The 21,236-nt window shown below is 41.4% G+C and overlaps 1 protein-coding gene across 3 annotated transcripts in view; it reads right to left on the bottom strand.

Moving 5' to 3' along the window:
* Positions 1-1,343: 1,343 nt before the first annotated feature.
* Positions 1,344-21,236, bottom strand: part of ptprjb.2 (protein tyrosine phosphatase receptor type Jb, tandem duplicate 2) — a 32,151-nt gene continuing 12,258 nt past the window's right edge. The window contains exons 2-31 of one of the 3 annotated variants that reach the window (XM_086109269.1): positions 20,449-20,470; positions 20,108-20,299; positions 17,809-18,069; positions 17,495-17,569; positions 17,312-17,407; positions 16,508-16,765; positions 16,102-16,374; positions 15,235-15,504; positions 14,843-15,106; positions 13,579-13,842; positions 13,247-13,492; positions 12,912-13,175; positions 11,273-11,533; positions 10,922-11,182; positions 9,899-10,168; positions 9,550-9,816; positions 9,056-9,331; positions 8,835-8,984; positions 8,501-8,705; positions 7,381-7,502; positions 7,203-7,290; positions 7,073-7,117; positions 6,792-6,879; positions 5,237-5,327; positions 4,483-4,559; positions 4,203-4,337; positions 3,460-3,576; positions 2,964-3,124; positions 2,469-2,604; positions 1,344-2,382 (exon numbers count right to left, since the gene is read on the bottom strand). In XM_086109269.1, coding sequence (XP_085965395.1) covers positions 2,224-2,382; positions 2,469-2,604; positions 2,964-3,124; positions 3,460-3,576; positions 4,203-4,337; positions 4,483-4,559; positions 5,237-5,327; positions 6,792-6,879; positions 7,073-7,117; positions 7,203-7,290; positions 7,381-7,502; positions 8,501-8,705; positions 8,835-8,984; positions 9,056-9,331; positions 9,550-9,816; positions 9,899-10,168; positions 10,922-11,182; positions 11,273-11,533; positions 12,912-13,175; positions 13,247-13,492; positions 13,579-13,842; positions 14,843-15,106; positions 15,235-15,504; positions 16,102-16,374; positions 16,508-16,765; positions 17,312-17,407; positions 17,495-17,569; positions 17,809-18,069; positions 20,108-20,299; positions 20,449-20,470 — 5,394 coding nt within the window. In that variant the 3' untranslated portion in view covers positions 1,344-2,223. Of the gene's footprint in view, positions 2,383-2,468; positions 2,605-2,963; positions 3,125-3,459; positions 3,577-4,202; positions 4,338-4,482; positions 4,560-5,236; positions 5,328-6,791; positions 6,880-7,072; positions 7,118-7,202; positions 7,291-7,380; positions 7,503-8,500; positions 8,706-8,834; positions 8,985-9,055; positions 9,332-9,549; positions 9,817-9,898; positions 10,169-10,921; positions 11,183-11,272; positions 11,534-12,911; positions 13,176-13,246; positions 13,493-13,578; positions 13,843-14,842; positions 15,107-15,234; positions 15,505-16,101; positions 16,375-16,507; positions 16,766-17,311; positions 17,570-17,808; positions 18,070-20,107; positions 20,300-20,448; positions 20,471-21,236 lie in introns of all 3 variants that reach the window. The other 2 variants (XM_086109268.1, XM_086109270.1) reach the window with 2 other exon arrangements.

Here is a 21,236-nt window from a genome sequence, read left to right on the forward strand (position 1 = left end):
CCAGCTCCGGCCTCCCTGTGTGGAGTTTGCATGTTCTCCCCGGGCCTGCGTGGGTTTTCTCCGGGTACTCCGGTTTCCTCCCACATTCCAAAAACATGCATGGCAGGCTGATTGTACTCTCTAGAATTGTCCCTAGGTGTGAATGTGAGCGTGGATGGTTGTTTGTCTCTGTGTGCCCTGCGATTGGCTGGCAACCGATTCAGGGTGTCCCCCGCCTACTGCCCAGCTGGGATGGGCTCCGGCATCCCCCGCGACCCTAGTGAGGATTAAGCGGTTCGGAAAATGGATGGATGGATGGATATATATATAATGTGTGTGTGTGTGTGTGTGCGCGCGCGCACGCATGTGTGTGTGAGGGGGGTGGGGGGGGACTTGCTGATGTTGTCATGCACAGGTGTCTAACTCAAGGCCTGGGGGCCAGATCTGGCTGCCACATCATTTTATGTGGCCCTTCAAAGCAAATTATGTGTGTCAACTTCCATATTCCTTACTAAAATCTGAACTGAAATATCAAATTGTCATGTGTAATAAATAACGATTAACGAAAGATTTTGCAATAATTGCGTTACCCCATTTACATTCACTTGAACAATAATTGAACAAAAAACAAACAGGTGTTTACCTACATCCACACTGCCACTGATGGATGCATGTATGAATGATTCTTCATCTCCATATGCGCCCTGCCACTAACTGGCCACCAGTTCAGGGTGTAGTCTGCATTTCCCCCAAAGTCCGGGCGGCCCGGTGGTCCAGTGGTTAGCGTGTCGACCTCACAGTACAGAAGTCGTGGGCTAGATCCCAGCACCGGCCTTCCTATGTGGAGTTTGCATGTTCTCCCTGGGTGTGCGTGGGTTTTTTCCGGGTACTCCGGTTTCCTCCCACAATCCAAAAACATGCATGGCTGATTGAACCCTCTAAATTGTCCCCAGTTGTGAGTGTGAGCACGGATGGTTGTACGTCTCTGTGTGCCCTGTAATTGGCTGGCAACCGGTTCAGGGTGTCCCCTGCTTACTGCCCGAACACGGCTGGGATAGGCTCCAGCACCCTGCCGCAACCCTTGTGAGGATAAAGCGGATCGGAAAATGGATGGATGGATGTATAAGAAGTCCCCCAAAATACATAAGGTTTATTGGAGACTCTTACTGTCCATAATTGTGTATGTGTGTGAATGGTTGTGCTGCCAACTTACATTTAGTATTTAAATATGTCAGATGAATTGTCACTATTTCAATGATTCGGATTACCCTGAAATTGCTATATCTAAAATATGGCTCGAAACAATGATGCAAAATCATACCCAATTCAAGCTGGCATCAGTTAAAGTCAAAACAAACATAAAATTGTGTATACACCTTTTATTTGAGTCGGGGGCCAATGTTTTTGCATTAACGTGCACATTATTTCAAACAGCACGAATAACTGAGAGCCCCTCTGGTGGCATTCATAAAAACAAGCAAGAAGTGTACATAATAACATACATCCCCATTTTGCTTTGCACATCACCCGAATCATAAATGTGGGTCATTTACAGTTCTGCATTGTACCAGCAAGCATAGCATAGCAACTAATACAAACGTAAACCAAAGTCGAGACTCCCCCCAACCCCCATGACTGTTCCAAACTGGCCAAATCATACATCTGATATAAACTGCCTCTTTACTTTCAAAATGAGAAACATACAGTAAATGCATCCAGTGCATTGTTCACATCAGTGAAAAAAAATAAAATACCCACAAACACCATCATATATACACATAACAAAAACAAACTACATAACAGAAAATAAGTACTCATTGCACAGTTGAAAGTAACAGGATGTACAAAACCATAATAATCTCTCATATTATTCAATTCTATTGAAAGCGCTGTTTCAATGTGGTGTCACTTGAGTGCCATCTGCTGGTTTCAAATCACAGTGGGGACGCACAAGACCAATAATTCAATTCAAGACAAGTTTTCTTTAGACTTTAAAAGTGTCACTGACAATAACAGCCATAAACCTGAGCAGTCATATACAGTAGTAACCAACATAATTTCAATTGACGGCTACATGATTCAAATATGTTGTAGGAAACTAGAACACCAGTTTAATATTTGGTGAACAATTTACATAGTAAAATATTACAAGTTTTCGATTCAGAGAACTAGAAGATTCCAAAACAAGAACGTGACAAATGGTGTTTAAGAAAAAAGTAGGAGACATGAGTGGTTCAGCTGGCTTTATGGATTGTGGTTCCCATGTTTATAATAATCTTTTCTGGGTTGCACATTCTCATAAATGGAGAGTGCAGCGGTGTTTTGGTAGATAAGATCCACATTAGTTCCAGTCCTTGATCGGATTATATCCATTGCACATTGGTTTAAAATCACATACTGGTCCTGCACAGACATAAAATCTAGATGTTAACCACATTGTCCATGTCTGACTATGACACAAAGAACTCTGAATGTAGTGTTGCACACACCTCTGTCTGCACCATGAGTGGGCGGTGCATGCGCAAGTCATGGACGACGCCATACACATCCACCACATTTTCCCTTTCAATTTGGAAGATGAGGCGATCAATGGCTATGAAGGTGCCAGTCCGCCCCACGCCAGCACTGAAAGGGAGACACAATGACAGGTGCTCATTTACACGGCATGGAAGGGGTACACATGTTTACGCACCTCATCATTGGTTCCGACACCAGGTGACAACTGTATATTATTTGGTCAGAAAGTTATTTACTCAGCTGAGTATAGTTAGTCATATTGCCTTGCAGAAAAGAAATGAAAAAGGCAGCACAGTGATTAGCATGTCTGTCTCACAGTTCATCTTTGTATCATGGTTAGTTTATAATCAGCTGGATTTAGATGAATCTTAGTTTTCCAGAAAGTACCTGATTATATGCAGTGTGCCAGTGAATCCCCCAAGACTACAAACATTCTCAAAGTGTCCCTGACTGTTAATCTAACAAACCTGCAGTGGACCACAGTGGGGGAGTTGGTGGAATATTGGTCCATGTGTTCTCTGACCAGGTGTCTGAAGCTAATTAGAAGCTCAGTGGTTTCTGGCACCCCGTGGTCGGGCCAGGCTGTGAAGTGGAATTGGCGAACTGAACGAGTCTCTGCTGTTTTCACCTACGGGCACACATGGGTGAGCATTAACAGATAGAACAGGTAACTGAAATCCCAACAACAAACTTTTGAGCATGTTTTTCATAAAAATAGGACATGTTGCCTAATATTGCGGGTCCTGCATAGGAATTTACTGTTTGCACGAGGGGAGTCGTGGTTGCTCACGAAAACTATTGATTTCTCTCTGTCAAAAATGTAACATGATGATCAAACTTGACTTCTGGGACAAGAGTGAGGAGCCACCACAATTTAATGTCTGTTGAAAATTCGGATTTACAAAGTACAATTACCGTTCAGCAAGGCAAATAATATGATTTTTGCTCATGGGCTTCCCTTACATTTTTAATTTCAAAGTCCCTAATGGTCCAGTCATCAAGTGGTATCTCAGAAGTTGTTGTTACACGGATGTATTCAAAGTGCTTGGTGCTTGAATGCCAGTACTGCTCACATTTGATCTGTAGAGAGAAAACAATGAATACTCTACATCAAAAACACATTATTTTATCCTTTTAGATAGAACACAACTTTATGTAACGCCACCATTTGTCATACAACATATGGTTTTATACTGTTATTGTTATCTGTTGTTTTTTTGCTTTGTTCTTTTTCTGTATGCCCTCTCAAATCCAATTCTGTCTGACTGCATTCCCAATAAATATCCATCAAAATATAAACAACCACAGAAGGAGTACCGGTATGTTAATACAAACCATAAAGGCATACAGATTCAAAATATTTCCTGACTGGGCAGCCAAACGGGACAGTAAAGAAAAAGGAGGAAAAAAAAGGTATACAAGCTACATTACAGTTTGTAATGTGAGTGTAGCCTCACACAATCAGAGAGCTAGAGCAAACAACTAAGGATGAAAGAAAGAAAGAAAAACAGCACCTTCTGATGCAAACCTCTCTGCAGACAGCATTGTCAGTAATAGTCCCGTTTTTGACACTAAGCGTTCATTGCTTTGTTTGAATAATATGCAACTTAATGACATGGCATTGGTGCATTGGCAGGCTATCTATACAAATGTCCTTGTTCAGCATTATTGAATACAGTTTTGTGTGTAGTGTGTGTGATACTCACTCTGCCTTGCTCATTACAGCGTGTAAGCATGACCAGGGTGTACACATTCTTCTCCCATATCATCCTCCAAAAATCCTTGACAGTGCTGGCCAAAGGACCCTGAGCTGCAATAAATTCCTTTTTGGAGTTGTAACCCTGCAAAGAAACGGCAGTCCATGCACAGAGATCAACTCAGTTCAGATTTCCACCAGACTCACAGGAAACAATATGAATGAAGTGGTGAAGACAAAGGGTGTGGAATGACGAGGCAATGGCTTGGGCAGAAGGAGTCAGCACGCACCGGCATGTAGTTAGCATTGATGTAGTCATCATAAGGACTTCCATGAATGATAGAGAGTTTCACTCTAGAAGAATCATCTAGGAGGTATGAGAAGTGGGAGCATTAGACAAGGGAATTATGATGAAAATGGGCATGCTGGGCAAGTGTTTATGTCTTTATTTTTGGGAAGAAAAGTTTCATGATTGTAGTTCACCAATCACGACACTTCATGAAGTACACTCTTAGAATAGAACGGCATCCTTATAAGAGCTGTATCAAAATTCAGTTTTTACAATAATAGTTCCCAGTCATGACCGACAGTAGACAAATTACTAATTTGACACTGTTTAGAACACCTGCCGAAATGTGATGCGAGGTACAACATGCACCTACTTTGGGCTGAAGGAGAAAGGCAGACTACCTATTGTAAGACGACGCTCCAAACAAAAAGGGGGGCAAACACTGAGTCAAACCAAGAACACCTTTGTTCTGAAGTAACAGGACTAACAATAGTAATCATAGAGTAGAATTATTATTTATGTGACCAACATAATTGAACATTGGTATTTTTTAAAGTTTCAGACAGCTCTTGTACTGGATCTCATTAGATTATGCAAGTGTAGATAATTTTATGGGGTACAGTATTTCTTTTTTTGTGGCATATAGCAGAGGCATGGATGGATTTACTGATTATATGTACAAGTACAAGGAATACTAGTTTATAGACAGACAAGTAGTATTGTCGAGTTGGATCTACAGGATGCAGGTGACTCACAGGGAAGTACGTTGTTGTAGCGATTCTTGGCCTTGTTCTCTTGAATCAGGGCACATGCTTTTGACTGAGATGTACCAACCAGCCTTAGGTCCTTGAAAGAAAGTAAAACCATAACCCAGTGTTAGTATGCATACTGTAAGGACTATTAAAATTATCATTTGAAAACTCATCCCTCACTGTCTTATGACTTTTATTTTAATTATTTTAAAACATTGTCACGCTACAACAAGAATAGTCAATCAGATGTGGCACAAGGCTTGACCGAACAGTGTGTTGACATTCAGGCGCCGGTATACTTAGGGCTTTATTTTTGTGAGCAAGGCACGTGCGCTTGGGTGTCGAAAGTGGCGCGTCTTAATTTTCGTGCAGGTGAAAGCTTCATTTTTAGCGTGTTTGGAATTTGGCAGCTGGCCCTGTGCCATGCTGGGCGTTCCGGCAGAACAAGGGTGTTTTCTTTCACATGCGTACCTGACAATTTGGTGGCTGAAAGTAGACTTACATTTTAGACCAAAGTTGTGGCGCAGGTGGTGTCACGCGATTTCGATCGATTGAATTTGACCGAGGCGCTGGCACAAACCGACAAATTTGCGCTCCAGGCACATGTGTGCCGGATGTCACAATAGTTCATTCACAAGTACAGTAAGACAACACAGTGTCTCAAACTTTCTAAATAATTTTAGAAAATGAATCACTGAATGCATTATTATTACTATAATCTTTGCTATGTCTTCAAATTCACCCCCCTGGCAGCGGCACAACGATGAGTGGGGGTGTGTGGGAGTGTCACACATGGACACCAGGGATAAGGTTGGAAGGTGCGCTCCAAGTGCCTGCTTCACAGCAGTGATATGTGATCGCCCTGGCCAACTTTACAACATGCGTGAGTGGAGATCTTCTTGTAGCTCCTTATGAATGTACTTTGTGCACGTCAACCTCCTGGATGGACTCCAACCACCTGCTTCCTCTTGTAATCCCCGAAGTCACATCCTTCCAAACCACTTCGTCTTCTCGTACCACGAGTGTTTCCTAGCGCACGTTCCTAAGTACCGGTGCTCTCAGCCCCTCGTGACACTTGTGCTCCCCAATCTCTATGGCGGCAGGCTGATGAGGCTCAGGCCCCCATGCCGGCTCTCCTGTGCGTTTGGGTCGACTGCATGCTATACCCCATTAGTTAGACCAGACTTTGCGCTAGACTTGCGCTGGGCACGAAAATAGGGGCCACGCAACATCCTCATGAAAAAAAGAAGGAATTGGACATGGCTGGGCTTGGAAAATCACCGTTCCCACTGGGTTGTTAGGCAATGTTATCATCTCTCTTACATTTTTATTTGATTGTACATTCCCAAAAATATAACGGCACAAGGAAAAAAAATTACGTGTTTGCAACTTTCCAATATGAATAAGCCATGCTACCAACGTAGCAGCCTTGCCTCACGTCAGCTTGCGAGGGGGGGAGTTCAAATTCTTGTTAGCAACTTGAAAACTGCAAACTCCACCTTGAAGCCACACTAGACAAATATCAATTTTTGAAAAAGATGTGGAACAAATGTTTTACCTCAAACTCCTCTGCAAAGCCACAATTAGAGTCCGCTTTCTGCTTTTTGTAATAAGCGTCGTAGTCCTCCACACTGACTGCGGCACTTCTGCTTGGAGGACAAGAGTCCAGGAATGAGAACTTTTTGGTAAGCAAAGTGATTCCTTTCACCTTCATTTTGAAGGTTCATACTTACACTTTGGCTCTAAAAAGAAGAAGAATGTAACACTGGCCGACAGTTTGGGAAGACAAAGATGAATTGAAATGTACGTACATATGATAAGTGAAATGAACGTCTTTACCTCAAGGAATGAATCTGGATGTCGGAGGATTCTTTTTTGGATAACCTACAGTACATCGTATATAGAAAGAGTTGAAAACCTTGCCGTATACACACACGTGACTTGACATGACTTCATGAATGGGACAAACCTTTTCCAGTAAACAATGAAGCCAATAAGAATGATGAAAAGAATGCTGAAAATCCCCAACGTTGCTCCGACAGCAACGGTGATAACGACTATGACATTGACAAATATTATGACAAAACTTGAAAGAAAAAGAAGAGAAGCACATGATATGAGCATCCCACATTGAACCTGCACCATACCTGGGTCCTGTGGGAGTTTTATCATTGGATAGAAATTTGTGATTGAGGCCTTGGATGCGTCTGACCCAACCTTGATTAGGTTGTCTTGCAGACTCACTCTAGTGAACAACACAATGGCAAACCTGCAGGATAAAAGAAATGAAAGCAAAACAACTACTGCAGTTATGTGATGAATATGAATATTGCAAAATGTCGGTAGTGGAAATCATACCTGCTGTCGGTCCAAAATAACGATGACATGTTTGGATTCTGTGTTTTGCTTCAAATCTTAATTATTCCATCCATTCTATGTTTTCTGTGCCTATATTAGTGATGCACAGTTGCCAACGCGTTTTCTTTTTCTCTAATTCCTATGCAGGACGTTGAGTATTGAGTCTACATAGTAGCGCAGCCTACTTTAAGATACCTGCAGATAAGTCTATCTCCACAATAACATCTAACAAGAAGTCACTTGGATACAGTATTTACACATTCTGGCTACGGGGATGGAATATGTAACTATTCAGATTAGCAGTTTCTATTCATGTTTGCGCTGCGCTATTTCTATTCAAGTTTGTGATTGCTGCGTGGCCCTTTTTTTTAAACAAGACCTCAGGCTTAGTATGCTGCTGCAAAAAACAAAAGAGCCATTAAAAATCAACCGTACTGCTTGGTGGAAAAATGACTGGAGTAAGGGAACAGTACCAATAGGGGCACCTACAGTACCCATCCTTTTTTTTTTTTAATTATTGAGAAAAGTAGATGCATCTACAGTATGTAAGGACAGACTTTATTGGGCTTGAATTCATATTTTAGGAAGAAGCCGCTATTTGTGATTACAAAGAAAAATAATTAAAGAGCAATATCTATTGTTATCTCTTTAAAACTATATTTAAAAAATACCTTGGTGATCTTATTTAGATCTGTGAAGAGCAAAATATTCACAACACTTGGTATGTTGCACAGCAGTTCTACACCGCTGCAAACTTTCGCTATCAAACAACACTGTTGAATTAATCCACAATGTCAAGAAAAATTATTATGATCTTGGTAAAGATATATTTTCGATGCAAAAGTTATATTGGATGGATGAATGCAAAATCATTTTTCTGCTGCATGTACAAGATGTCTAAAGTCTTACTGATATCTTCGATTGCCGCGAAGGGCTCCGTTGGTGTAGCCATTCCATTGCGAACCATCTCCAATCTCGACAGACAACATGTTCTCTTGACTGCGTGATCGACCGTTTCTCTCCTTGACGGTTGCCAGATATACCGGAGATTGGTTGTCAATCCACTGTTGATATGTTTTCTCCAAGTACTGACTCATATTAGCCGTGTCAAATTCTGAAGGTACAGGCATAAAAGACCCATTAAAATATTAATAGTCTTACAATGCAAAACACTTTATCATTTTGAGGGAGGAGAATGAAATGACAATCCGGTGAAAATAAGAAACAAGTGAATTAAACAAACCTTTTATATTTTCAGTCACTAGCACACCAAAATTAGTGACTGGCCCACTGGTGTCAGCTATCAGGCTGGAATTGATCTGAATGGTGAATCTGTTGTATACTTTCTCGTTCACACTAGCCAGTGACTCGTAGTTTTCTGGAATTGGTGGGTCTGCCAAAACATAACAGCAAAAATATTGATTGTAACTTTAACAAGAAAGCTAAATTTAAAACATGTCCAACCTGTGATGCCAGTCCTGCAGTAGAGCGACACTGGAGTCGCAGGTTGTCCACAGCTCAGTGTCTCCATCATGATGTTGTATGAAGTGTGGTGACTTAGGTTGGAGATGGTCTGGCTACAGCTTTGGTTACAGGTTCTCGGCCCAGTCATTATTTTCGTATTATTCATAGTGATGCGAAAATCACGAAATTGGCCTCTGGGCTCCGTCCAGGTCAAAACAATTTCTGCTTTTGGATTGTCTGGACCTTTACATGTTGCATTTCTCACCGGGCTTGCATCTGGAGTAGATATGTAAGACAAACATTATTTAGACACATACGGTTGTCTACGAATTTATAACTTGCACCGTTTGCAAAGTGTACCTGTATACATTTGGAATGACTGTTTATTACCATTTTAAGTAATTCCCCATTTGTAAGGGGCATGCATTTGTGAGATAGACAGCATAACCTGCAGTTCGCACTGGTGCATTATGTGTAAGATGTTTTGAACATACCTGTGCAGGCGGAAATCCTTCTGGGAGCACCCTGTGTGCCATCCTGCGTCTCAGTGATGACAGAAAAGTTATACCTACTGCCAGAGACCAGGTTTTTGATAGTATGCATTGTTTGGTCAGTCACAGCACTGCCATTGAAAGACCAGTCTGCGCTTTGCCAGGTCAAATCATAAAGATAGCTTTCCTTATGTTCATCAGGTTGAACCCACGTGACTGTGATGCTTTCCTCCTCTGTAGAAGTGTTGAGAGACTTCACATGCAAGGGTTCTGAGAGAATTGCAGAGGTGTAAGAGTTATCCCTGAGATCAGGCAAATTTGTGTATGTAAAGGTTTAAAAAAAAAAGCTTACTTGTGGTGACCAAATAGGCGTGAATCATATCGCTCCTAAAACCCAAGACCCCGATTGTTGCTATGGAAATGTTGTAGGGGGTCCCAGAGAGCAAGGGCTCAAAAGTATGACAAATGTTGGTGGTATTGATGTGTCCACTTCCCTCAGGCGGTGCAATTGTGAGCTGGTAGAAGAATGATGTACCATTCATCTGGGGAGCGTGTGTCCACCCTGCTTCTATTGAGGTTGTGGACTTAGTGATGATCTCAATAGGCCCAGGTGGGTTTGGAACTTTGGGAGTTGGTAAATACATTGTGTTAACTTCAACAAGCAACGATATGTTATGCTATGCAAATTTCAAGAAGACGAATGCCATTAGCTCAATTTAACCAATAATACAATTGTAAAAAAAAAAAAAGTTATTATATTACTATAGAAAATAAAGATATTCTGTATATTGTAAATTGCAATCATAAACAAATATTGCACTGGACTGCTGAGATCCAGTGATACTTTGTCTCATAGACAATGAAAGTCACTGTTTTCAGTTTAGCACATCAACACCCACATCTGCGAGAACAGTTCATTGTGTATATGCAATTGTCTGTCGATGTTCCTGAGAAAGAATGAGACACACTAAATTGCTTCTTCTGTTGAGATTGTGTGATTGTCAGTTGAAAATGTTTTGAAAACACATTTGATGAAGGAAGGTACCTAATGTGGTAGCTTGTCTCAGACAGATGCATATGGGTTTTATTTGGTAATGACAATGACTATATTTTCGACCCCTTTGTACAGTTTTGTTTGGATAGCTGGCTGGATGATATCCTGTTTCAACTGAAAACTGGATTAGTCATCACTAAAAATTGAACTATTAAAAGCAAACTCAACTGCATATGACTGAGGGGGATTTGCAAACGAATTAACCAATTCAATTTTGATGCAAGTCTCGTCATAATATTGTGCCGGTGGACCCGATGCTGTGGCTGGTGAGGGTGTACACGAGTGTGTGACCAAAAATTGCATGAGTGAATTTGTACTTACAGGTAGCATTTGTAACAAATTCAGATGACACGTTGAATGATCCACTATGGGATATCACCTTGGCGCTGTACAGCCTTCCAGCAGACAACCCCTTGAAAAGCAACGAGTTGTTGCTCGACGCTACTGTTTGTGACTGAGCTACAGAAGAGCTGTTCAGGTGAACACTATACAGCTCTACATTCCCTGCTGGAATAATCCATGACACCAGGACTGACATGTTTGAACCTTGACTGGAGATTGCAAGTTGTACTGCCTCTGGCACTGATAACCCATGAGAAGAAAACAAGAACCGAAATTGGAGAAATTAAGAGAGGAAAGTCCATCCATCCAAATGGCAAATCAAAGTCTTACTTGTGTACTGAGGAATGCAGCGTTCTTTCCCTTCTATGCCATCCCCTGCTTGGACAAACACACAAAAAGTGCAGCGTGTTCCAGGATTGAGTTCTGAGATCACTGCACCTTGCGTTGTCACAGTTTTGTTTTGGAGGCTACAGCCAGTTGTCTCTACCCGATAGGTGTACTCGGGCCGGTGTTCTAACGGTTCCACCCAAAGCAATTGTATTGCAGTTGAGTTTATGGTTTGCGCCTCCAGTTCATTAATCTTATGTGGTCCTAGAAAACACAGGTAGAACGGTTCCTTTATCAATATGAGGACGGCTGTTCAATGAGCATCATTTGCATATCCATCCATCCGTTTTTCGATGCGCTTTATCCTCACAAGGGTGGTGTTGGAGCCTAGCACACCCGTCTTCGGGCAGTCCCAGCCAATCGCAGGGCACACATTGGCGTGTACAATCACACCTCCGGACAATTTAGAATGTTCCATTAACCTGCCATGCATGTTGTTGGAATGTGGGAGGAAACCGGAGTACCAGGAAAAAAAACCCACGCAGGAAGGCCACAACCTCTGCACTGTGAGGTCGATGCGCTAACCCAGAGGTGGGCAAACTACGGCCCGCCGAAGGTTGGTCCACAATTAAGGTTCGATGTGAATGATTGCATTCATTTCAATTGGACTTGTAATGACAGGCATTTCGCCGCCAGGTGGCGCATTGACTTTAAGTTGCAGAACACGGGGGATCTTTTCGACCACCTAGGACCTCTGTATCGCTCTACTTCTACTGGTCTGATCACAACCCATCTGCAGCAATGCACAGGCTAAAATAGGTCATCAACAACACTGTTGTCATTTTTAAAAAGTATATTAATACAGTACTTTCATGCTTTTTTTTCATTTGATGTTTGATAAGGACTGTCAACAAATGCATTTTTTCTTTTTAATGTACCATAGCTCGTGCTGACCTGGCCCTTCTGTCAAATTTTAAAAGTCAATGCGGCCCCCGAGCCAAAAAGTTTGCCCACCCCTGCGCTAACCACTCAATCAGCGTGCCGCAAATTTGCAGATCATTATTCTCATTTGCGACTAATTTTTCCTAAGATTTCCCACCAAGGTGGACATTGCTGTCCCAGTCCAAAGCATGGATATGATGAACTAGGGAATTTGAAAAGAACAATAATAAAAAACAGTAATGCATGCAGGAAATTTTAAGCAATAATGGATGCATTTCATTCTATATTAAAAGAAGAAGAAGAAGAATTTCAAAAATCAAACAAAGAGGGTAAACAGCTAGAGAGCTACATTTTAGACTGAAAAAAAATAATGAGGCAGCCCGGGCTTCCTAAATTAGGATGTAAATACATCTGCATCACTATTATGGTAGTAGCCTACCTCTCATGTTTGCAGTTGCTGGATAACAGTCACTGTTTCACGAGCTTCATGACATTGCTGGTTTGTGCAATTTAGCTCAGAACTGCTTTTTCATTTTGCTGCTCTGCTTGTTCGCTTTGGCTAAACCAATACATCCAGCCATCTTCTGAGCCGCTTACTTAAAGTATAATTTGATATTCTTTGATCTCAAATCAATAATTTTCTTTATAAAATCGTTGTTGATGCCAAATTCTCTTCAGATGAGGCTCATAAAGTACTTACGTGTAAAGAAGGAGTTGATCCGAGGAAATGCCAGAGTGCCATCTGCTGCTTGGGTGGAGACAGTGAAAGTGTAGTTGTAGCCGGAGAAAAGGCCAGAAATAACGGCGGACAAGTTTCTGGAGACCACTTCAGAGGGTGGAAACGATCCATTGGTGACCCGCACCAGGTAGGAGTAGTTAAGCTTATTTTCTGGTTGCTCCCAAACCAACATGACGGCATTTGTTGTAATTTCTGCCGCTTTCAGCATGGTCACGGAATATGGTCCTGAGAAAAATGTGGACAAATAGGTTAAGTTTTATGGATTCACGGTGATCCTCCCATGCTAATTCACTTACTTGTATAATTATTTGCCATGACCTCTGTGCTTTTATAATCCATCACACCAAGAGTTGCAACAGAAATGGAGTATGGGCTTCCAGAAGTGAGATTCTTCAAAAGAAACCAGGTGTTTTCTGTCATGGAGTGGCCATTGACACTGAATTTGTATTGATTTTGATCCATCTCATCTGGGTGGCCCCAGGTGAAATTAATGGAGCTGACAGTCTGCAACTCAATACTTATGGGTCCAGGAGGATTTGGAACTTATCAAGAGAAAAAGAACACTTTTATTTGTTCCGATTTGAAAATAGAGTACAAATCATCTTCAAACCATTATGAGTTAACTCACAAGTAGCATTGCAGTAGGTTGAATTGTCACTCTGTAAAGGTCCACTTTTGCTGATCACCACCACACAATAAAGCACCCCTGGCTTCAGGTTCTGAAATAATGTGCTGAGAGTTGAGTTGCTCAGATCCTCCTTCGAATATTCACATTCTGAGTCTTTGTTCAATAGGACAGTGTAGGAATCCACACAGCCCATTGGAGCACTCCAGAAAACTGACATATTAGTCGTTGTCCCGATGGCCCTGATGTTTGAAACTACACCAGGTTCTGAAAAAAGAAGACAAATATCAGATTACTCGTACAACGGCCAGGATGCATATTGCATATTTACTCAACTGCAAAGAATAACAGTCAGCTATAAGGAGTAATTAGGGGTTTATATATACTCGAGGTTGGGGGGTGGGTATGTGTGTGTGTGTATATACTGTATATATATATATATATATATATATATATATTCTCCGGGTCCTCCGGTTTCCTCCCACATTCCAAAAACATGCGTGGCAGGCTGATTGAACACTCTAGATTGTCCCTAGGTGTGAGTGTGAGCGTGCATGGTTGTTTGTCTCTGTGTGCCCTGTGATTGGCTGGCAACCAATTCGGGGTGTCCCCCGCCTACTGCCCGAAGGCAGCTGGGATGGGCTCCGGCTCCCCCCGCGACCCTAGTGAGGATAAAGCGGTTCGGAAGATGAATGAATGAATGAATGAATGAATATATATATATATACACACACACACACACACACACACACACACACACACACACACACGCACATATATAGTCCTCATTAGGGTCATTGAACCCTATCCCAGCTGACTTTTGGCAAAAGGCAGGGTAAACGCTTGACTGGTCACCAACCTATCACAAAGCACAGATTGAGAAAACAACCATTGAGACTCACATTCACACTTGTGGCCTATTTAGAGTCTCCAGTTAACCTACCATGCATGTTTTTGGAATGTGGGAAAAAGCCAGAGCAAGCATGGCAGGAATATGCTACCTGAGTTGAGATTTAGACCCAGAACCTCTTGACTGTGAGGCAGACATGTTAACCACAACGATACTGTGCTTTCTACCCATTGCTCATCAATATCATAACTGATCGTTTTGATTGACAGAGTGATTGTGAGCGCGAATGCACGCTTGTGGCCCTTGTGATTTACAATAACTTGGGACATTGGGGGGCAGCGTATATTAGAATAAAGACTATTATTATTATTATTGTTATTATTACTTCAAAAAAAGTAAAAACGTGTGAGGCCATACTTGTGTATTGTGATGTGTGTTCCAATGTAGAATTCAGCCCCTCTACGACTGTGAACACCTCAAAACTGTAAAGAGTTCCAGGGATCAGATTGTAGAAGGTGTACATTTGTGTTTTAGTTGTCCCATGCTGAACCATTGTGTTGTCCTGGAATGCAATTAGCAGATAGCTGTAGGTGTCCTTGTAGTCACTTGACCCGAACCATGTCAACTGGATAGCTGTTGTGTTATAATCCTTAACTTTGAGTTCAGTCACAGCTCTAGGCACTACACAAAATAGAGAAGAGTTTTTTTGTTTTTTTTGGTCAGAATTAAAGTTAGACAAATATTTTTGTGATAATCAATATGACCATGTTAAGAAAATGTATCGGCGATTTTCAAAAACAATATCTTACTTGTGTAAGTGAATGTCTGCTCTTCTGTGGATTCACTTTCTGCTGCTGCTAATGTGGTGACGCTAACGCTGTACTTAGTTCCCGCTTCCAGGTCATGTACATCAGAGATGTTATCACTGACTGTTTGTTTATTTACAAGTGCTCCTGTAGAGTTCCTGGTTTGAACCAAATAGGAGAAATATGTCTGCACGCCATGCGGGAAGGACCATGCCACATTAATTGAGGTTGTATTGATTGGACTGGCCACAAGGTTTAACACAGGGTTGGGAACTAGGAAAAAATAAAAAAAAGAAATAACAAATCACACAGTATACAAATATGAAGCTGATATACAGTAACTAACGAAAGTTGGACACACTTTTAGAAGAAAGAGTAGGTAGCTTTAGGTGTGTTCTAGAAGTCCTAAAGAGAAAGCCTCAAGCTTTTAAACAATAGATCAAGAGATTTACATGCGTGCTGCCATATTAGCAGTTTTTAAAAATGTATTCGGCTGTCCATGTCAATCTATTTTAACTTTGGCCTCCAAATATTGGAAATTGTAACAGTGTGCAACAATAGTTGGGAATATTCGCTTTTCTGGTGATATTTCAAGATTAACCGAAATTGCTCTTTGACCTTACTGGTGAAATAATAATACATTCTCGAAACTTTTGAACACACAAGTCCAACTGTCCTTTTTACTCAACTTGCTGTTCTTTAATAAGGATCTGAACGGCAACATTCAACAAAGGTGTTTGAATTATGAGTTTATGACTACTTTCCACATGTTGAGTGAAAATTATTGAAATACTAAATAATTGGACACGTCTATTTAAAAAAATCTTGGAATACAGAAGGTGTTAAGGCAGATCTTTGTGGTGTACTCACAGGTGTATGCTGATTTTTGAATGGCAGGGCTCGTCAGATTCTGAGGTCCGATTGTGTACACGGATATATTGTATTCTGTTCCAGAAGAGAGCTGTGACAGCACCATGCTGTTATTGATGGTGGTAGTGGTTTGCATTTTACCACCTGGTCTTTGATAGGTGATGTGGTAACTGATGAAGGGAGCATCCTGCATCTTGGTGGGAGTCTCCCATCGAAGGTGAAGTGAAGTAGTTGTCCTTTGAGTGATATTAAGGGAACCAGGTGGTGTCGGAACTGATCGTTTGTAAAAAAGGAAAAGAAAACAATTAAAGACATTTATGTAATTAGAGATTTTTATTTCCACCTCGAAACACTCTTTCAGATCACGGTGAATTTGAAACCATCTTAAAAAAGTTCATCAACTTACTGGTAGCAAATGCGATGTGGGTGGACGTGCTGCTTAGGTTTCCAGCGACAGCGGTGACTGTGATGAGAAAAACTCTCCCGGGATACAAATCATGAAAATGGGCTGTGGTGACTATTGTTTTGTTGCTGGAGGAATAGAACAGATCTGCATTGGAAATGTTCACCTCATAGAAATCAGCTTTGCCTTTTTGTAAGGTCCACTCAATTTTTAGGTTGTCAGTTCCTGCGGTGGCCATTATATTTTCAGGCCTCTCGGGCCCTGAAAAATAGGAAAGTCGAAAATTAAGATACTTTTGTAATGCGCTGTTATTTAACCAGTATTATGCTGTGGGTACAGTACACTTGTGAATCATAGTGTCTAGGTATTTGTCTGTCTGTCTGTCTGTCTACCATTAGCCTGTTGGAGGACCCGTGCCCAGTGGCAGAAGTCGAATTCTCTGACACATTTCACCTTGAAATGCCTTCATAGTTTAGAGCTTGTGTTGGACCCTGCACAGATTTAAGATGCCCTTGTGATGGTTGGAGCAACGCAAACACAGAGGAGATGCCTCAAAGTTTCAAATGAGGTATTCTTATTTTTTATGTTTATTTTTGGCATCTGATCCTCACTCTGCACTGATATGATTACAGATAAAAAAAAGAAAGCTGCAGTTTTGTCTGATCTATCCAAATGACATTTTCTTCAGTTTTGTGAGTTATCGTCATACATTATGTCACAGACCACAGTGAGTTTACTTTCTTTGACAGAATACTGACAATTTTGTCCATGTGTATTTGCCATGCTGGCAGAAGGTGTGTGCCTTACTTGTGACTTCGGCGAATTTGTAGGGTTCTCCCTCGGTTTGGTTGTCTCCAGCAATGCAAACAATTGTGACTGGATATGATGTACCAGAGACTAAGTCTGATAGCACAGCAAAGTTATCATTTGTGTATTCGATGAGCTGCGCTCCTTCGTTGTGCCATTCCACCCGATATACAAACACCTCACCATCAGGTGGTTTCCATTTCAGAGATATTGCGGATGTGTTTGTGGAAGCAGAGGGTTCACGAATGATACCTGGTACTACAGAAGAGGAGAGAGATCAAAATAAGAATTGGCAAGTAGTCAAAAAATAGTTTATGGACAACAAACATGGCAAAGATGGGCAATGTAATAGAGGAAGTAATTTTGGGCGACTGAATGTTTCCCACATTAAGGGAACTGTTTGAGAACTTTCTGTTCACTGCTAAGCAACGAGCTACTGTGCTGCAGTTTTGTCAGTCAGTCGTTATTTGGTCAACCCCAATCAAAGATGTACTTACTTGTGTACAGAGACACAGTTTCACTATCGCCTTCAGTCATTCCATCATCTGCCAGTGTAGTTACATTGACGTTGTACATGGTCCCAGCAGACAAGCCAGTCATGATTTTTGATGTTACAGTCACATTTTCTTTTTGGACGATTTTTCCATCAGTCCATTGTACCCTGTAGAAAGAGTAGTTTCCTTCTGGTTTGGTCCAGCTCACCGTTATCGAGGATGTTGTGACATGGTTGACTTCAAGATTGGTGACTTTTTGAGGTTCTGAGCAAAAGGGCAGAAAGTTATTGAGTTGCCATCTGGAAACATAAGGTTCAGTTCAGGTTCAGTGTTGAGCCTCTTCTTACATTAATTTAGTAGGGCTTTGTGAAAAATCTTGCTATTATGTATAGGTTTTGTCTTTGTTACAAAGTAATATGTGCTATGAAAATACAATGCCCAAATCATAAATGTCTTGTAATAATGACAACATTTTGTGAAACCTTAACCTTCAATTGCCTCGAAGTTGTAGTTACAGTTTGGAGTTTGACCACCATTTTGGTTTGCGTCATACATGATATCATCATATCCTCATAGCACACCTGACAAGACCTCATTTCAGCCCGCATCAAAGGGTTACCTTTACTTATGTTTTTTCACTTTTTCTAAAAGGACAACATGGGCACCGCCAGCCACTGTCTGACACCAACACCCCAAAATTAATCTCCCCACGCTCAATCAAAGCATATTAGGAAGTGTGCGGCTTTACCATCATTATAATATACTTTGTACTTCCCAATCTGTATTTTTATGGCTTGACAGTGGGTAGCTGCACATTCAGTCGGGTCTTGTTTGCTTTAAACCTGACAATTAACTTTAGCGTGCTTAAAATACATGTTTGCAAGGCAAAAGGCCAACTCTCCCACTCATGCGCAGTCACAATTGTGAAAGACACGCTTTGGAACTCAAACCCGAATTGCTGCTCCGTAACAAAAATATATTGACTTTGGTACCTATCCCTAGTCTGCAGCTAACCAGGACTCTGGACATGTCCGTCGTAGTGAAGAGGGAGCTGAGCTAAAATGTAAGGAATTGGAGAAATCTCCATTTATTGGTCGACCCAAGTTCCTGCCCTCACCTATGGTTCCGATCATGACCAAAAAAAGGAGGGATACAAGTGGACAAAATAAGATTTCTTCACAGGGTATCCAAGGTCTCTCTTTGAAATAAGATAGGAAGCTTGGTCATTCAGGAAAGGCTCAGTCGAGCCGCTGCTCCTCCAGATCAAGAGGAGCCAGATCAGGTGGCTTCGACGCCTCCCTGGTGAAGTGTTCCAGGCATGTCCTATGGGGAGGGGTCCTCGGAGATGATCAAGGGCATGCTGGAGAGACGTTGAGCGCTATTTCCAAAAACAGCGCACGTGCGCTTGGCGTAAAAACGAGGGCATCTTAATTTTCATGCCAGGCAAGTCGAGTTCACGGTATTTGAGAATTGGGCACACTACAATGGGCCATGCTGGGTGTTCTGGCAGACAGAGGGTGTTTTCTTTTATTCCCCTGGCGCATCTGACAATTTGGTGGCAGAAAGTAGACTAGATCAAAGTTGTTGTGCAAGTGGTGTAATGCAATTTGATTAATTTGATGAAGGCACAGACAGATTCTGCGTCCTGTTGATATGTGGGGGGTGAAGTGGTCATATAAATAATCAAAATGGAAGGTGATCTCCAAGTGCCCACTTCTCGGCGGTGATCTGTGATCGCCCTGGCCAACTTCACTTCATCCACCAATGGAGGCCTGCATGCAGTCACGAATAAACGTACTTTGTGTGCTTCGATCTCCTGCATGGAAACCAGCAAGTCGATTTCTGCTTTTACAGTGTCAACGAGTGTGTGCGCCTCTAGTGCGCTGACGTTAAAAGGATTGACTGAAGGCACTCCCATTGGCTCAGACATCAATCGTCTGTGATCACTCAAACAACAGCACTTTCTAACTGTGCCCATCTACAAAAATACCAAAAGAAAGAACTCCACCCATGCGCAAAGCTAGTTTGCGCTAAACTTGCGCTGAGCATGAAAATAGCGCTATGTCTTGGCCTGTGAACCCCACAAAAGAGTTCGAGAAAGGGCTGGAGAGAGGAATTTCAGGACTGTAAATTGGTTAAATGATTACTTTCCCATTCTATTCAGGGCAACTTAGAAGTGGAGTATGGCTCAGCTAAGAGGCAGTTATCCTGTCAGCCACAGTGCTTATTGCTTAAATTTTCATACAATTGCCCAACACTTAGGAGTTCATGTTGTATAGTTTCCTTATTTCAGTTGACTCACTCATTGTGACCTTTTGAGAGCAGTTGAAACAGTTGAGGAAGACTTGATAAATGGCTCCAGGAGTCAACCCAGTAAGCGAATCATTTCCAGAGATGTTCCCAACGGATAAGAAGCAACTGGAAGGCGAGGCAAGTGTGACTGTTGTTGTTGTTGTTATTAAACGTATTGTTTCATTTGGGTCACACATCCTATCTGCGAGACAGAGGAACAACAAGGATTGGAATGAACGGAAAAGCAAGCATCCAAAGTACTTTTGACATTTGAATTTACAATACTGAAGAAAGTCTACATTGTGAAGGTCAAAATGTACTTCAGTGTGTTAAATGAATGTGTGTACGCACCAATAGAGTCTACATGGGAGCCCTGAAAGAAAACACACAAAAACGCCTTTTAGTTGCATGCAACAGCAGATGTCAGCATTGACTTTGAATCATTAACCGGAAAAGCAAACATGTGGTCATTCAGCTCTGGCAATAACACAAGGTTATTTTACAAATACTTTTTAAAAAATGTAATCGCGTGAAAACATGTTGGTTACACATATCTTGAACTTCATGCTGATCTTGACAGCGTGAGAACATGAGAGCAGTGTCAATGCAACTATTCCATCACAAGATATGGTTATGTTTGTACTTTTCTGGGCTTAATTCTCTCTACTTTCTCTCATTCATTCATCCATCCATCCATCCAATTATCCAATTGTCTATGAAAATAGAGCCTAGTAGTATTTCGACACAGTTTACAAGGAAACACATTTTCAATGTGAAATCCATAGTTCTAAGTACTGTAATTCATGAAGCGTATTGCGATTATTTGTTACTTTCAATTACATCATTCATCTTTGAAATGGACACTAAGTCTGAAGTTGGTTAATTATTATGTGATAAAGAGGCTGTAACTGATTGAATGACCTTACTAAAAACAAGGAAGTAAATCCTGTTGATTTCAGTTCTTTGGCATTTGATGGAAACCTGATAGTTCACCTCAGACTTGAAGTCTATGCACCCTTAGTAGCACTATATATGTGCTTTAAAACTAAATTTAGTTCTGCCTGCAAATTACTGAGTAGCCAGAATCATTCAGATGTTTCCTTTCACTTTGTTTAGGTGTCAAACTCAGGTCCTGGACC

The sequence above is a fragment of the Hippocampus guttulatus genome, chromosome 4 (assembly GCF_054856545.1).
Source record: "Hippocampus guttulatus isolate MCC_2025c chromosome 4, RoL_Hgut_1.0, whole genome shotgun sequence".
Lineage (NCBI taxonomy): Eukaryota > Metazoa > Chordata > Actinopteri > Syngnathiformes > Syngnathidae > Hippocampus > Hippocampus guttulatus.